General features: G+C 34.8%; 1 protein-coding gene and 1 long non-coding RNA gene across 2 annotated transcripts in view; one reads left to right on the top strand and one right to left on the bottom strand.

Moving 5' to 3' along the window:
- UHRF2 (ubiquitin like with PHD and ring finger domains 2) overlaps positions 1-18,641 on the bottom strand; it is an 83,817-nt gene that overhangs the window by 6,476 nt on the left and 58,700 nt on the right. The window contains exons 6-11 of the mRNA XM_035309608.1: positions 17,336-17,522; positions 13,144-13,267; positions 12,661-12,768; positions 8,815-8,919; positions 2,636-2,742; positions 415-577 (exon numbers count right to left, since the gene is read on the bottom strand). Coding sequence (XP_035165499.1) covers positions 415-577; positions 2,636-2,742; positions 8,815-8,919; positions 12,661-12,768; positions 13,144-13,267; positions 17,336-17,522 — 794 coding nt within the window. The remainder of the gene's footprint in view (positions 1-414; positions 578-2,635; positions 2,743-8,814; positions 8,920-12,660; positions 12,769-13,143; positions 13,268-17,335; positions 17,523-18,641) is intronic.
- On the top strand, positions 5,473-8,050 carry LOC118155938. The gene is made up of 3 exons (XR_004746070.1): positions 5,473-5,484; positions 5,915-5,917; positions 7,787-8,050. It is a non-coding gene; the product is annotated as an uncharacterized LOC118155938 (long non-coding RNA).

The raw sequence follows: 18,641 nt of genomic DNA, 5'->3' as shown, positions 1-18,641 counted from the left end.
TTTCCAGTACCTGCAAAAGTTTTTTTTTGTTTGTTTGTTTGTTTTTTTTTGATAAATATAGTGTTCTTTATTTCAGATGTTGAAATGTCATCAAACGTTCAAAAGCTAGAGCACAGTTGGAAGGCACAAGGAAATTAGTTGATTTCCAGTGACAAATATCATTCAGTAAGCACACATAAGTAGTTGACATATTCAATTTTATATATCCTATTATTGGACTATGTTCTATTATCACTGCTCTGACTAATTTAATTTCAGTTCTTTGTGGAATGAACTAAGGCTAAAATGTTATCCTGGAGAAAAAAGAATTCTTTCTTTTAAGCAATAACGAAGAATTTACAATGTAACATGCACAAGACTTTTTAAAACAGCTTTAGAAAAATGTTATGTTGTACACAGGAGAAATAGAAATACCTTGTAAATGCCATCATATCTGTTGCCTTCCTCTGGGGCATATTTGCTGATCCTCCGTCCTTTTGAACTACGTACGACTCGGACTGGCTTACCAGCTCTCCAATTCTTAGACTCTGCTCCATTTTTATCATCCAATGGGGCATCACAATTAAGTGCCAATGCCCTAAAGACAGATTTTAAATATTCATAAAACAGATTGCTTTGTACAACATTTTTGAGAATTAATGTCACTACATCACGTCTACTTCCCAAATCTAATTATATTTTATCAAGAAGCATAGAATCTTTTAGTATATTCTTTAACAACTGCAGAACTGCAGAAGCAATAAGTTCCATGCTACCATGTATGATGAAAAAAAAAGGAACAAAAAGTATCTTGTTGCCAATGGTCAAGATGAAAACTCATCTAATATAGATAAATAAACTAAATACTTTCAGATTTAATATCCTTCATTTTTAAAATTAATCTATTCCTAGATAATATTGAAGGAGTTACAAAAATACAACAAAAGGAAAACTTTCTGTATCATTCCCCACTAACAGGTTTTTAGACTTTTTAAGTGGGTACACAGAAGTAATGAATGCAAGGAAAAATGTTACATAGAAAAAGTACATAGTAACCATCCAAAAATCTCTAAATAACTGAAATCTCTCACGTAATACATAAATTGCCTCAGAGTAGGAGTTAAATAATAATAGCTAACTCACAGACAAGCAAACCTCTTCATCCTATATGAAGACTGTCTTCTAGAAACCCAGAGAAAAGCAGTAAGAATGTCCACACCTACCAGACCAAACTGCTGCAACAAACAGTATAGTATCTCTGCTATCATCGTCTGATTTAACCATGGATTGAAAAGCCTTCAGAATCAGACTCAAATCAAACCACATATCTCAGAACAGAAGAAATAATGTGGTTCATAAACAGGAACGGTACATATAGAAAATCCACATTGTAAAGAATGGCGTGAGACAGGGATACAATGAGTATTGCAAAAAATATTTCATATATAGATAAATAAAAGGAGAAATATTCAGACACGCAAAAAACAATTCTGATCCTACTACACAGAGTCATACCAATCTTCTGCACCAAAGTGCTTGAGATCTTTTATCAATCAGTAATGGAGAGCAGCACCTTACTATACTCTGTAAATATAGCACGGAGTGTACTGCTGCAAAGCTACAAGACAAGATTTGCCTGCGGATATTTCATTTCCTAAAAGCAGAAACATGCTGACACTAAGAAGCACAGCTCTTAATTCTATTTTGAAAAGGCAGTTGCTCTATTCACTGAAAATGCTTGCAAATCTATTGCTTAAACCTTCCATCTTCCCTCCTTGTTCTTGTTCACATCACGTTCTCTTTCCCTCTCTCTCTTCCTCCCTCCCTCCCTCTCTCCCTTTCTCAGCATCCAAGCCAGGCTTTTCCTCTTTCTCCTTTAAACATGACCAAAAAGCTGAAAGAATCTCTCTCCGTTCTACTTGACAGCAGCGCATCAGATGTAAAAGGAGGCCTAGCAAACAAAAGGTCTCAGTCAATCTTAGCACTCCACAGTTGTTACGTGGTCAGCTACATAACAGGCATTATGCTCTTAGAAATAAAAAAGGAAGGAGAACTCTTTGTTCAGGCAGTGTTTTTAAAGCACACAAAAATACTGTAAGTGTATGTCTAATCTTTTTGGACATAAATGTTCTTTTTCAGATGCCTGTTTTTTTAAGAAAGCAACACTATTTCATTGTTTTTCATGCAGAGCTATCATGGAAGAAAGGACTCTCAAACTATTGAGGATTTCTTCTATCAGGGGAACATTCTTTCTTAACACTTAACTTTCATAGCTGACTTAACCATTTAATGTGAAACTTAAAAATAATAATCAGCCTGAGAGAGTCACGTGGAATAGAAAAGTTCCACCCAAAGGTGTTGACAAACTTCTCACCAGCTTAGAACAGAGTCTCTTGAAGGAAACTGTAGGACAATTTCAACCAGAGACAACTAGCTGCATCTACTACAGCAGGGTACTTCATTCAGGTGCAAACATTTCTTTAAATCAACAAAACATAATGCTTCATAAAATGCCTCTTTGCAGCAAAAGGCATCACCATTTACAAATGCATATACAAGAGAGAATGAATTTTGTAAAATGTTAATTTTAAATTAAAGCATTATAACATAGTTTTTTGTTTTTGGAATACTTTTTTATTCTATCTGGAAAACTTACCTATTCATGTGTGTTAATGTCTGATCAAATGAATGTTCTCCAATCCTTTTGTTGCCAGAAAGATCTCTACCTCCACTCCCAGTGTAAGTGAATTCATCTCCTCGATCCTGTGCAAGAAGATTATCCTTGTTTTTAACACTCCAAATCAAAGCAATTATATATATATATATGTATATACAAAGGCAATTTAATTTGCTCTATATACTCAGACAAAAAATATAGTCCAAAATATGGAAAGTCATGTTTTCTATTTCAGTATCATTGTCCTACAATAGTTGTGTCAGCGTAGTTACTAGTCTACTAGTAACTACTAGTTAGACTAGTCTACTAGTCTAACTCTTACTAGTCTAGATATAACATATTCACCAGAAAATCCCTATTAAAAATATTATCTTTTTTAAAAATTGCCTTTGAAAACAAAGTATTTCTTAGAGAACACATTCTAGCAAGTGGTGTAGCTCTTGCTAAAGCAGGGCATTTGTTTTTCATAACAAAGATAATCATTATAGAATAAATAACTTGGAGAGTCATAAATAGCTCATTTCAGTTTGTGCAAGGGGCCAAGTGATAGTAAGTCGGAGCCATGTGTGCTTAAATACAAGGCAGGTGCTTTAATGTAATAGCTCCAGCTACTCCAAACCAATAAGATCTTAAATTCATTTAGATTCACATTTTAAGCTGATACAACTATGTAGTATATTTCCTACATAAAATAGTATTTACACTGAAGGACGGTTGATGAAATCTTTTGCCATGTACCAAAAGAACAATCAAAAGCTACACACACATAAGTAAAGCCAGTACTACTATTTTCTTTAGGAAGTATGTCACAGAAATTCATTACTCCTAGTAAATTCAAGAATTTCTAGAAAGAAAAAAATATACTTAAAATGGTATTTCTTTGGAGATGCAAATTTTGTACAAATCACGAAGCAACAGTATAATAGTAAATAATAGGAAAGTAAAGTTTATATTATTTTTTTACAATAAAATTCTGAAGATACTTGTATGCAGTAGTAAAATCAGTCAATTTCTTACCACTATTAAAAGTCTGATATTATTAAGGATCCATTGCAAGACTGTTACAGATAATTCATGACTGACAACAGCAGAAAAAGAGAAAGTTAGAAAAAGAAATGCTGGTTGTACAAGGCCATAAATTAATTATAGAAATGATTTTATCTTATTCTGTGTAGGGAAAACCCAACAGAAATTCAGCTGCTGTATTAGAGTATTTCTCTCTCAAGATTTATCTATACATAATAACAAGCAGGTGCTAAGAAGCTGAAAAAAATACTCTAAACCTAACAAAGACATCGTATAAACTCTGGTATATCCTTTCCTAAAACAGTCTACTTATCTGTGCTCAGTGAATCTCCAAAAAAATAACAGATATAAATAATTGTGTTGTATAAGGATAATATATGAAACAATTTCCAAAAAATGAAAGACTGAAAAGGCAAGAACCATTTACCAAGAAAGGACAGAATACATTGTACAAAGCCAGGTATCAGAGAATTGAGCTATGTTTTTTTTTTTCAATGATTGCTAACAACATCATGGCAAACAAAATGTGGAGATAACACAAGGCTGATTGGGAATTTGCTTGATGCATCCAGCCCATTCAAATAGCTTATATTTCAACACTGAATAAGAAGCTTGTGCAAACTTGAGAAAAAAAAAAAAAAAATGATATATTAGGCAAAGATTCTGCAAAAGGAATTGGAATGTTACTTTCATCTTTCCTTCATTTAAATACATACTTAATATCATAAGAATTAATTTTTATTAGTGTTCATGCAAAAAATCAACGAAGCCCTGCAAGAAACTCACAGTTTCACACAATGGAAAAACAAAAATTATGCTGATCCTTCAAAATGTTATGAAGGCTATAGATTGATGGTACTCTACTAACTTCTCGTTGAAAACATATGAATTTGAGCATGAAAGTATCTCAGCATGTTATGCATTCACAGACAGAAAATATGGCCTACTTCCTTGACCTGCAGTACTCTTATGAACAGAATGTTTCTTGGACAGCATGAAATATATAAAAAAAAGGGCGAAATAAAGATCTAAGTGGTGTTTTACTAAGCATTGGCAACATTATTTTCCATTTTTAATCCACTTTAACATCATATCAAATTTTTTCTTCAATGCTTTAGAAACAACCAGACTTGCAAAGACTTTCAAATGCACCTTGAAAAAGCACAAATAAGAGTGGTACAGATGAAAGTTTCACACTTAATCATGAAAGAAGCTGACAAACAGACAGGTAAGATGACAGTGACAGTCACAGTACCAGCAGTCAGAAAGGACAAAAAGGGTCTGGTCTGTGCAACAAAGTAGTGGTTATTGGGATGTGAAAATAATTCTGAATATAATGCAGGTATAGAGGAGACAATGAAATTCAGAAAACGATACAAGAAAGGTATTTTTTGGCATTAGCACTTTGCACGACTGATAGCTAATCATACAGAATAACAGACAAGGTGGACAGAAGGCTGTCACAGAACAGAAGCTGCTGTGAAAATCTGAATCACCGGGAACAGGCAAGTATTAAAGCTAGTCCAACAAATTTTGTCAAGTATTTCCTTAGTATTTGAGGCAACAAGAATGGACAAATACCAATTAAGAGTGAGAAGAAAGGTATTTGGTGGCTATCATATAATGAGATACTAAAACTGTCTCACATTATTTTGGAGTTCCAAGTAGGTACCAAACCAGTTGGGTCCTGAGACCTTGGAAACATGACAGCATTTGAAAACAGCAAGTTTCACAGCATCAGTCATCAAGTTTGCAGCTACACATTCAACCCAGGTGGCAGACAGACTCTCAATGTAATGGCTGTAATGAACTTGTTATGTTGGATTCTCAGTAGTATAAAACAGAGCAGTGCATATCTGAAAAGAACTGTTCCCTTGGTAACAGAGCACAACAGGATAATTCAGAAAATTTATATAGGACACTGCATCTCTTCTGCATCAGGGCTTGCACTGGATTCTGGTGATCCAGGCAAGACCTGCAATCTCGTTAATAAAGCTACGTATCACATATACATTTCTAGGTAATCTGTTACTCGCAATGGTCTTTGGATATAAAAAACTTTGACTCAAATTTGAAGCTCTTTATTGAGACTTTATTTGGATTTAAAGCAATTTAAGTATGCAATTCACTACAATACTTGCACGGCATCTTTGCCACTGATGGAACTGATTTAGTGCTTTCACTGTGCAATGAACCCCAAGCGGAGTTTCTGAAATGCTACATCCTCATGAGAAGGTTTGGGAAAATCCAGTGGCCTAAACAGCATTTATTTGTTACTGGATTATTTCAAGCAAGAGGAGCAACAGCTGTACTAACACATTGGGACTGATTACCCAAACACAAGAATAGCATAAAGATACAGATCATTCAAAATGGACAATGAACCATTTCATGAAGTACTCTGTAAATGCTATACCACAGGGACTGAATGGTTTTAGTATAAATAAACCAACAAACCTAAGAAACAAGTATATTTGCCCAGGGTCCCTTTTGAGGCATTAGAGATGCTACTCTTTTTTGTACTTCCAGATTATTTTACCAGATGATACAAATGATCACAGCAGATACTGTTCTCCAACAGATACTGAATCTCACTTCCAAGATTTCACTTACAATCCTATATGCAAAAGCACTTTTGTAAATAAAGTAAAAGTAAATAAACATCAGTTTTAAATCTGACTCAAAAAAACAATGACGCAAGCTTGGAAGAAGACAATTTTTAAACACAAAAGTGAAATTTCTTCTGCTATTTGATTTGATGAACAAGCAAGTCAAAATATTTTTATCATGAACACTGTGATTGCACTATCATTGTTAATGTTGAATATCCAGTGTCTAAATGTTAGTCTATTCTGAAATACTTCTTAGATTTCAAATTCATGAAGAAATCCCACAATTTCTTCAGCTAAATGTTCCCATTACAGTTACTACCAAGAACAAGATTAGTATTATTAATATATTCAAGACTCTAAAGCTAACTATTGTAGGACTGTATCTTAAATAGTTAACCCACATAATTTGTCACAAAAATAGAATATTAAACATTTATAAGAAAGAGACTAATATGCAAACATTTTACAGGCATGTAACTAAGAATGAGGCTAAATTTCACATGCAAAACAATGTCACACACTGCTCATTTCATAACCTATGACTATACCCCTTCTCAATCTTGAGGGCAGATCCTCCTCTGACAGAACTCGTTGTTACTGAGCACTCAGAATGTCACAACTTGAGCAAAGCTGCAGACAAGTCTGGGTCTGCAGGACCATAAGTTTCCAAAGATGCAGCATAAAAATGTCATGATCTGAATGCCAGACAATGAATTCAGTTTCCTAGAATATATTTTTGCAATTATTTTACCCCAACAGTGAACTGTTAATTTAAAGCCACAAGAAGGGCATTACGATGACACATAAGCAAAGTGTGTAAATAAAGATTATAACCATATGGTAAAGGTTTCCCAAATGCATTTATTTCTCAATCTCAAAACTTACGCACTGTGTGATACTACTGAAATTCAAGTAGGGGTCACTTCTCTTTTCTTCTCATACAATAAAGTAACAGACGATTTTATGTAAATTTGAACGTAAAAGTTTAATTGGAGGAAAGATATATTAAATTAAGGATACTTATTATACAGAATTTGATTTTTCCCTGGGTATTCTTGTAGGAGTTTAATTTCAACCTTTTGCACAGAACAGGAAATAGAATTAAACTGGAAAATAAAAATTGGTATATGAAAAAAGAACTGAGAAAAAACCCTAATTCAAAAAATGCACCTGGAAAAACATTTTTTTCCCCTTGCATCCTTACTTTAGAGAACTTCAAAAAAGCTGATATTCATATGAATTATTAGGTATCACCTGCAGTATTTCTCCCCTGCTATGCTTCTTCAAAATCACATATGCCACTGAGGCTATGACAGTGTCTAAGTGTCCTCAAAATCACATGATCACAGTTCACTTAGCTAAACAGAAACAGGCATGCCAAGGATTCAAATAGCTTTATTAAATATTATTAATTTAATAATGACAGCAGCAGAAGTAAGGGACATCAGTATCACTACGAAAAAGAAGATGGCAGATAGAAGATCGCATCTAGGGTCCTAGAATTCAGCTTAGAGTTGATTCAAAGGACATAGTAATGTACCACGACACCAAGTACCTCCTCATGTGACCTGTTCAACAAAGAGACACAGATACCTGCAGAGACAATACCCTGCTGCAGCATCAGCTGTAGGTGCTGTCGGCAAATATATTACATTCTGAGGCTATTTCAGATGCTTATTTCTTTCTCCAGTGCCTTTGTCCTTGTGATTAGCAGCTATGCATGCTGTCAAAAAAATGGACTGCTTACTGCTTTATCCTTCACCTGATGCACGCATGATTCAAAATCCCACCTGGTGGAACCGAACTGCAGGAAGGGATGTACCTTGTGTAAGCATTATTTGATTGCAGCGAACAGTAATCTATTCATAAACAAATGTTGATCAACATCACAGGAAGAAGGTTGGAGGCAGTTAGTTTTGTTTAGCAATGTAACTGCTTTGGTTGCTCTACTCAGATCTTACATCAAAGTAGAAATTTTTCCAGCTACTTTGGGAATGATAACACCGAGACTTTCCTGTGAAATGCTGAAAGCACTGATCAGTAGGAGTCAAGAACCCTCAGAACTTCACAGAATTAAGTAACAGGTACCTTTTATTCTTGCTTCATTAAAATAAACACATTGCATAAGCAAACCAAAAGGACGAGGCATTTATCTAACTTGAAAGCAATAAAAATCATGACCAAAGAACATAAAATTATCTGCATATCATTGTCAGATTTTACATAATACTAAATTGAGACTCTGAAAGTATACTGAAATTTTACTACCCTAAATAATGTAAAATTCAGCTGCAATTTCTTCCTTGAGCATAAGCGTGAGCATTCTTTTAGAAAGATCTGCTTATATATTTCTCTCCAAAATACTAAGAACTACTGGATTTTTTATCAATGGTAGTTATTTTTTTCACAGTTGTATTTGCATAAGCAGTAAGGTTCATATCAACAATAAACAAAACCCTCTATGTTTAAAAAGATTAATGTATTAGAACAGCAAAATCATTGCTTGGATAAATGACATACCACTTCATCTTCAAATCCTCCAGCTAATACAAGTGAATAAGCTCCATCATTACTGCGTCCATGGATTCCACCCACATGTGGTCTGTGAACACCTGCTTCGCTCACCTGGTAACAGAAAAAGGACAGTTTCTAACATCTTTTTCAACCAAACAGCTATCTATAGTAACTTTTAACAATGAACTTTCTGCTTTAAAAATTGTATAAGGGTGTCTGTGTAAACAGCTAATGTACAACTACCATTAAAGGTGAGAATTCCACTTGTTTTTAAGGAAGAAGAGCCACAAGTAAGGATATCTAAAAAAGGGAAGGATAGTCATGACACCAGAAGATGTAAATTTACACTTTAGTCTTTGGGAAAATTTTCAATGATTCTTTCCACTAGCAGTATTTAAGACTGTACTTATTGCAATACTCCATTGGGTAAAATTTTGTATTTGTTAACTACGGAAGATCACAGTGACCTGTGTAAAGATCACTCTGCCAGGTAGCACTAAGATAACATGCTATTAATCTGTGATCAACTCAGAGGAATACTATGGCACAGCCTAATGAAGAAGTCACGGAATCAAAGCGTAGATCACAGACTAGTTCTCCAACCAGGATAACTCTCAGATAATGAATGTGCAACTTAGCTGCAACCAGACCACTCAAGAGCTGCTGTTGTAGCATAAACCTGCTACATCATTAGTGTGCTGGGATGTCTCTCCCACAAAAAATTAATATATTAACCAGATTTTTGCTGCTTGTTCCAAACTACCAAATTATATTTTAAAATATTTATGAATAAACAAGAGATGACATTAAATTCTGTACTTTCTCAATACATTATGCCAAAAATATTATTAATAGAATTAATGTTCCCAGAATAAAAACAATTAGGATTCTTCTTCATACCTTCTTATACTCCTTCAAACCTAGGCTTTGTCTGTTCTTCTGATTCTGCCTCTCCCAATCCTGTACCCCTTTTTCCAACCTACACTTTAAGCAACTTCCGTAAAAGTTGACATTCTTTTGCTATAGTCTTGTACTTTCATAATACTACAATACATAAGACCAAAGGTCCAGCAGGCAAAGAAAAAAAAAGCTGTCTCTAACAACAGACAAGAGCAGACAGCTGTGCACAGTATGAAAACTCTGTAAGGATACAATGATCCTTGTACAATTTCTCAGCATACATCTGTCTAGGGCTCCAACTTCCTAAATTACTTAGAACTTTTTGAACCCATAGTACCCAAGAGAAAAGAGTTCACAGTAGTGCTGCTTGTCTTATGAACTAGAACTAGCTTGTTCCTTTTGAATCAGTCACCTGATTTTTTTTTTTATTTTGATGACCCCTTTTCTGCATTACAGAAGCATGTATGCAGAATGTTCCTTAATCATGCTTTTCATACTGTACTTCATTTTACAGACTTCAACCCCACACCATCTTTTTAATCCTCTTCCATAATGAAAAGTATTTTCACTTGAATTAAAACTATCCCATTCCTTTAATCATCCTGATTGTTGTTCATAATATTATCTACTATTTTCCTAGCCCTTCCTTTCAGAATCTTTTAACTCCTGATTTACTTTTTTGATCACTACTGGACATTAAGACAGCATATTTTCAAAACTAGCTATTAAGAGATCTTCCTACATAATAATGAAAAGAGTAAGTAGCTGAAAGCACATTACAAATCATATAAAGTTAGAAATGTTCCCAACCCCATGTTTACTATCCACAACAACTTAGGACTCCCACCTGACTTTATCAGCTATTTGCCAATTTTTACAGACAATTTACGTGCATGCTCAATAAAAAAGGCGCTCCTCTTTCCTGCTGTATTAAACATCCTTTCATTCATTCCTCCCTCCCTTCTTTCATTTCCAAGACTTATCAATTTAATTTAGATTTCTGGTAGGTGATTCACCCCAAAGATGAATTCTGGTAAGCAATTCATGCCAAAGATGCTCTTCAGGTGCTCTCTCTAGAAGCAATACTTAGTCAATTTTCTTCTAGGGAAAAGAGAGTCTGTGTCATGAAAAACTACACAAATCAAAAATAAAAAAATCTAAAGTCTCTAAATTCATAGATCTGCTTAAGAGAAACCCATTTCTCATGCAGAAGACCAGGTATACAAAAAACAAAAGTGTAATTTAAGTGGCTATGTAGAAAAGTTTTTTTGTTTTGTTTATTTATTTGTTTGGTTGTTGAGTGAAATGTTTCATTTGTACCAAAAATTAAATTGTTAGGTATAAATGGTAATTGCCTTTTGCTGTCTATTCCACACACATACACACACACACACACATATATATACAAAATCATGATTCTTTGCTTATTTTTTTTACAAAAGCAGCTCTGTAATTCTCTTCCTTTTCCTACCAGTGCAAGAAAGATCAGAAAACTATCAACTTTTGTGTCACCAGTGGAGTTCCTGAGAAAAAGGTGAACTTACATCTTTAATTACTTCTGAAGCGAAGAAAAAACTTTATTTTGAGATTCTGAGTTTCCATAGGTGATTTCAGAAACTTCTCTGATTTGGTGATTTTAGAAACTTCTCTTATTTATGAAACTATGCTTAATCTGGAAGCCAATAAAAATATAACTATTTTAATTCCTTTCACAAAAAAAGTTCTTCAAGTGCAGGAGAGGTCAGCAAAATACCCTGAAGAATCAAAATGGAATTTTCCTCTTAACCAAGTAGCTGTGTGTTAAAATCACTGGAATAATGAACGGCATGATATCACAGTGCAAAATTAATTTGCTTATAATCTGGTATTGACAGTAGCACTGATGATGTACACCAGTGTGCCAGTGTGAGAAGGAATCGGTTTAGTTTTTAACTGCCTCATTGTGATTTCTACCAATGAGAGAAACTGAAATGTTGCTATAGAGAAAATGTCTGCTGCAAGCCATATCAGCCTTAAAAATTGCACACCCTTCCAAATCCAGAATTCTTCAGACAGTAGTGAAGACACCACCCTTGGATGAAAACTTCCTGCTAAGTTTTTGCTTCTATCATTTGAATAATAAAACATCTATCTTCTTCTCATAAGAAAGCAGGTGAAGAGTTCAGAAAGCAAATTGGAAGAGGCTTCTGATTCTTGTTATGCCCATGTTTAAGCACAGAAGAAAAAAATCATTCTATTCTGCATATGATGGAAAACACTCAGTTACAAACTAATACATATGTAGCAGACAAATAATAACTAATTTTGAAAATAAATAAATATCCATTTCCCTGACACAAACAACAAAAAAATAAAAAAATATACAAAAATCAGGGATATCAGATAATATCAGGGAAAAGGAGAAAGTTTGCAGTTTCTTGGACTCTTCAAAACCATAGGAAAACAGTACTGGCATAAAAAGATGCTATCCCATCATTCCAGCTTTTTGAAACACTTACCTATTCACATATGAAACATATATATATGAATTTTATATATATATTCATAAAGTGCCTATCACCATACTGATAAGCATTCTGCCCCTCTATATATTGGCACAGTACAGTATATCCAAAATATGAAATGGACTGGGAAAAATAAATTCCCTTCTAGCCCCGATGGGATATTTCAGCCTTTGGATGATATTGCAGATTTGTTTATCCTCATTACAACAGACTTCTATTTAAAAATAATTCAAATTTTTTAAAAAACACTACTTATTAGCTGTATTATGAAATCTATACGCTTCTATTTCATTACAGTTGACCTCACTTCCAGTATCATGCTGTATTTGCTTTATCTTGTCCTGGTGAAAATGAAAATTATCAAACTAAATTTACATTAGTGTCCAACACATTTATTATTCTTCTTATTTACTTCAGCTACAGCTAATACTGAAGCAACATACCATACCTGAACTCTGAATTTCCAAGTCGTCCCAACGGGAACACCAGGAATAGGTCCATAGTGATTTGAAGGAACAATGGTGCATTCCTTAGTGCGACCAACACAGGCCATGCCCTAAAAACACAGAATGAATTAATGTTATAATATTGAAGGCGACTTGCAAAATCAGATACAGATGTCAGGAAATCTCATTATAAAAAATACATACTTTAAAATGAATTAACAATTGTTAAAGCAATGTTTTAAGCAATGTGTGTTCATGTTTTGGGGGGGAAATTGGGAGTTGTTTTTTTTTTGCTTTTACCTCTAGTCACCTTAATAATTCTTCCACTGCTTTAACTGTCAGTAGATAGTGGGCAGGATTCATTATTGTCTCACAGTCTGTGCAACCCAGTACTGAATTTTGTGTAGTGCATATAGAAGTATAATTACAGATGTAGCACATACATGAACAATCAGAGTAATAGCTATTTCTAAAACACACTCTACCTTGCCCCAGTCTCTCTGGCTTTCAGTACTGGCAGATGGCATCTTTGCTTTCTTTTTACTCTGTTTGAGCTTTTCTCCAGCCTTTACAACTTCATTAGAATCATTTTTGCAGGAAGGACAATACCTAAAAAAACGGTTTTAGTAAATTCTCAATTACTTCATAATAATGGCAATACATTTCCTGTAGCCAAAATAGTGTCAACTGGTTTATCTTGACTGAATATTTCAAGCTAGCAAATATATACCAGTCTCAAGCAGCTGAAGCCTACAGTTGAAAAAAATGAACCCAACATGAACAAATGCTGTCAACTTTAAAATAGGGCATTTCAGGTTTTTTGAAGGTAGAGTGTTAAGAGGCAAAACATTTCACTATTCTTTCTCACATGATGTGTGAGACGTCCCCATGTGTCCTGTATTCTCTCTTCATTCTGTCCTCTTTCGTTCAGACCATGTAAAGGAGAAGATAGCCGAGATTAGAGTATGCTGCTAACCAATGCTCGTGGTTTGTTTGTATGTCCTGCCCACTCTACCCTTATTTCTCCTACTGCACTAAATTTCACTGCAGACAGCTGAATGTGAAACAGAGCCAAGACACAATGTAATATGGGAAGACAGACAGACAGACACACACACACACACACATTCATTAATCCTACCCCACAATGCCTAAGGCACTGGGAACACAGCACCGGGACTCATTCCAGCTAACACAAAGCCAGCCTGATAGGAAAGGAGATAGCAGTACGCAGTGACTGCAGCAGAGATAGAAGGGCGGTACACTGGCCTTTTTACTGCTGCTAAAAACATTTTCATCCCACTCCAGGAATGCTAATGATAAGGTAATTAATTGTCCATGTTTCTGGCTCCCATGGCCTAAGTTTGTCCTACAAGCTGCTAATGGAAGAAGCCTGATCTAAAATAACATTGATAACTTAATTTAGATTACTACCACTCTTGCTACTACTACTACTGTTTTGGATTTATGACCTTACACATTTTAATGATTAATGTCCACAGAAACAGATTTCACTATGCCAATAAAGGTAATGAACTACTAAGACAATGAAGTTACATCGATAATAAGAAATGAAAAATAATACAAAATGTTGAATTTGTCTAGCACTAAGACTTTGGATTATATTACTACAGTTGTTTGGAAAAAAAAGTATGCAATGGCCACCTACAAAGAAGGAAGACAATAAAATGCAAGTTGACAAGGTGAATTTAACAATGGCATTCCCTGCTTTTTGATAGCATAACCATATTATCTTAATAGCTTTTAATGTAAGCTTCACATTGAATATTAAATGTTGTTTAGCATACAGAGGGGCCTCATCTCTGCAAGAGAACTTTATTATCATTTCCCAAACTGCAAGTTTATCCCCTGCAGGGAGTTTGCCAAGTCTTTCCACTTTGAAAACAAGCAAGATCTAGCAGATGTTAAGTATCACACGGCCATCACCCTTTGCCAGTATGTAAGAAGGGGGAATGCAAACCTCCTCTTTTACTAGGAGATATGGTTTTGCCCAGTGTAACTGAGCTACTGCTACATACAATCAACCATTAAGACTGCAGAGGGCTGGTATTACTAAGTATCTCAAAATAACTATTATAGAGCCACCTCCATAACAGTACCTCTTCCACCCAATGATTTCATCCACAGATGCAACTATTTCTTTACTTGAACAAACAACTCTTAAAGCTCGTATTATTACACAGCAGGCAAAAAAAAAAAAAAAAAAGTTAAAATGCTTGACAACCTTTTTGCAAGACATTTTATATGAATGTTATGAATATGTTTTTTATATTACATGAATTATGTAATATAAAACTACTTGTGGAAATTCATAATAATTTTGTGAGAAATGTAAGTAGAAGGGTCTAAACTTGTATGTAACCCATGACTATAACCCAAGACTATAAAGGCCACATTTATAGTAAGGCCACATATATAACCCAAGACTATAAAGGCCACATTTTCAGTCAATTCAATTTTTCTGTGGTTGTCTAGAGAACACCACATTTCGTGTAAGGAGAAAAATCATCCGATGGATATATGCTATGCAGTTATGGTCATGCTATTGGAAGAAGGTAGGGATATCTGAGAAGTAATTCCAACACTTTGAAAAGGTTTTACATTCTTCAAACTTTCTTTGTAGCTCTCTGAAATAGAACAACTGCTAAGAATATCTTGTTATAAGTTTTTGAAAAAGGATGGGTTCCAGTGAAGATTAGAACAGTAATAACTAATCTGAAAAATCATCTGAGGCACCCAGCAGGCCAAGATAATCTTAGCACACTAATTAAATCAAAGAGACACTGGTGGCTGGTGAGATTTCAGTATTAGTATCCTAACACCCCTATCAAACATGCTGTGTATTTGAGGATACAGAAGAAACTAGAGAGAATAAATAGTTCTCAGATTAGAATAAAGGATTTTGTGACTTTGTGTGAGCAGGGTCACTGATTTGGAGAATATTTATTTTCTTTATGAGAAACTTCACTGTGATTAATACTGGAAAATAAATGAATTTTACTGTTGCTGGAGTACTGGATTTTGGGAGTAAGTAACTGAAGAAGAACGGATGGACTGAACAGATGTATACTTCCAGCCAGGTGGTCTCATTGAACATTCTGAATGAAGGAAGTCAAAAAAGAGCTTCTTGGCTGCTATATCCAAAGGTCAAGCACTATGAAGTAAAAACACTGTATGAGGACTGCAGTCAATAATAAACCATTTGTGTGTTGAGAATGGTTTCCAACATGACATCAACTCACTAATACTGGCAATTAGTAGGAAGCAAGAAGATGTCATATACAGCAAGAACAATCTGCCCTGACAGTAGAAAACTTAGGGATAGTTATGACTAGTATGATGTGTAATAAAACATTGCTGAATAAACACTGTCACTTTGCACATGGAAGAAGTGGAAGGCACAGAGGCAATAGTAAAATAAATGTTATTCTTAGTTCCAGCTACTCATACATATTTCCAGTAGGTACTGAAAATATTTTTAGATAGTGTTTCAAGCCAGTTGTTCATCCAAAAAGAGTACATACAATGCGTCTCAATGCAGAAATTTCATAGGATAAAGAAAAAACAGTAGCCTCGGTATTGCCGCTGAGAAATACCTATCACTGTTAATCTCTCAATTGCTTAATCACACATTAGCATAAATATAGAAGGAGCTCAGAAAAAAATGATGCCACAGAAAATAAGCACAGCATTAGTGACTTACCAATACACAAACTTACTTTGCATGCGGCATCCACTACAGTATAGTGGATTGAGTTATTTATTTCCAAAGAATGTTAAAACTTCCATAGCACTTTAATGGATTTGTTTTTTTATTTGAAGTGTATTTTTCCACAAAAATTAATCGCAAGGCCCCAAGATATTCCATAAAATGTATCCATAGACATCTTAGACATTAACTGATGTCTACATAATGGAAAACTTCACTTGAATGAAGTTCTATTTATTACTCATTTATAAAGGATTAGCATCTCATGTAAGTCACAGGCAGGTTATAAATATGAACAGTGTAAATTGTAGATAGCTAATAAAGACAAAAAATGGCACAGCGCCCAAGATAACTTACTGGGCTGCTAGTGGTTCCATGCAGACTCACTTCAAAATACATTTACCCTGATTTGACAATGTGAGTTAGCTTGGTTTTCCTGCTGGCAGAGCCAGGGACAGTAAAAAGGAGAACGGCAAGCTGGTGGATCTTGCACAGCAGGAGATATGAAAGGGGTAGAGGCAACCAGAAGACATGGGAAGGTCTCCTGGCCAGCCATAGTGGCAGAGGATGAAGTGAAAGAGAAAGGTGAGGGAAAGAGTGTTGTTCAAGCAGTGGAGCTTGAATGAAATTAAAAGACAAGGGAACAACCACTGTAAGTAAATATAATAATTAGATCAAGCAATGTCCTAATGATCATAGTGAATAAAATGAACATACCAGTTTTTGAAATTATGTTATGATCATTAAAGCTTACTACTAATCCTTTATGAATGATTTAAAAGAATTATTGTGACAGAGAACATAATGGTTTACATTAAGTGGACAGATGAATAACACACCAGAATTACAAAAATTCTTCAGCAGTGTCTCTTACAAGGTGCAAATAACAAAGAGGTACCTTGTGCAGAATGGTAATATAGATAAGTAAATCATCCTTGTATATTTACCAGTCCTCATCTTCTGGTATCTTGCTTAAGGGAGGGTTCAGGCAGTATATATGATAAGCCATATTACATTCATCACACAGGAGTTGCATGTGAGCATCCTGTTTTCCACCACACAAATAACATGAACAAAAACGGCATTCCTTATCTGGATCAGCCCTACAGTGCTTGCACTCAGGGCCACTTTTTCCTGTCAAAAACAAAGAAAAAGTCAAATGCCATGTATCTTATAAAACTGCATTACTGTATCAACAGGAAACAATTCTTTCTGCATGTGAACACTTGAAAATTTCCTCTTGCAATTTATTTATTTATTTTCCCCACAATAACTTTTATTTGACTACCTATGCCAACGGGATTTTTTTGTTGAACAAACCAGCAGCTTCTCTTATTTTCTCCCCACCAGCCCACTGTGCCTCACTGCCTCCAACATGACACCAGCATACTCTGCCTACAGATGAAGCCTTGAACAATCTTTAGGCAGAGTCTTCTTAAATTCAGCCATGAAAAAATCCCAGTTAGGCAACTGGTAACAGTTAAATGCAGACAGAACTACAATCTAGAACAGCTCTCTTCCCCTTAAAATTATATTTACAGTTGCATAAAAGAAATGTCTAAGATCATAGTCCACCTCAAAATCACCAGTTGTTCACACGAGCAGTTTAGTTTACACACAAAGAAACACTAACTTCCTGGTTTAGCTCACTTGGAAATTTGGACTAATTGAACACTGTTATGGAAAAAAAAATAAATAAAAAAAAAATGGCACTGGTTCCCAAATCATTCAGTAGCCTAAAATAGGTATGAAAGAGCAGAATATAGCAGAATTAAGACTTACAGGAAAAATATTTGAAACAACTGGGAAATCCAGAGAAATGAGAGAAGACTTCACAAGAGAACTTGATCACTGCTCAAACAATTCCTTCATTAAAAGAAAAAAAATAATCATAGAATCATAGGATATCCTGAGTTGGAAGGGAACCACAAGGATCACGAAGTCCGACTCCTGTCCATGTTCATATGTGTTCTGTGTGAAAGACATCTAGAAATGCCATGGAAGTGAACATGAGCTTCAACTAGCCTAATATAATAATTAGCTGAATAATTCCAAGCTGCTCTTGAAATACCATCTTATCTGAAAGAAGTGAATGTCTTTGAATCAGAAGGCACAGAAGGCTACAAAGACTATTTGAGAGTTTGGAGTTGGATGTAGAAGTTGAAGAATCTAAATGCCTGCAATGATACAAAGACTTTTATTTTTCTGAAAGTTTAGATAGGAAAATAGAAAGGCTTATTAACTAACTTTCTT

The sequence above is a fragment of the Oxyura jamaicensis genome, chromosome Z, assembly GCF_011077185.1.
Source record: "Oxyura jamaicensis isolate SHBP4307 breed ruddy duck chromosome Z, BPBGC_Ojam_1.0, whole genome shotgun sequence".
NCBI lineage: Eukaryota > Metazoa > Chordata > Aves > Anseriformes > Anatidae > Oxyura > Oxyura jamaicensis.
Note: the sequence above shows the minus strand (reverse complement) of the source record. Positions and strands in the feature narration are given on the sequence as shown.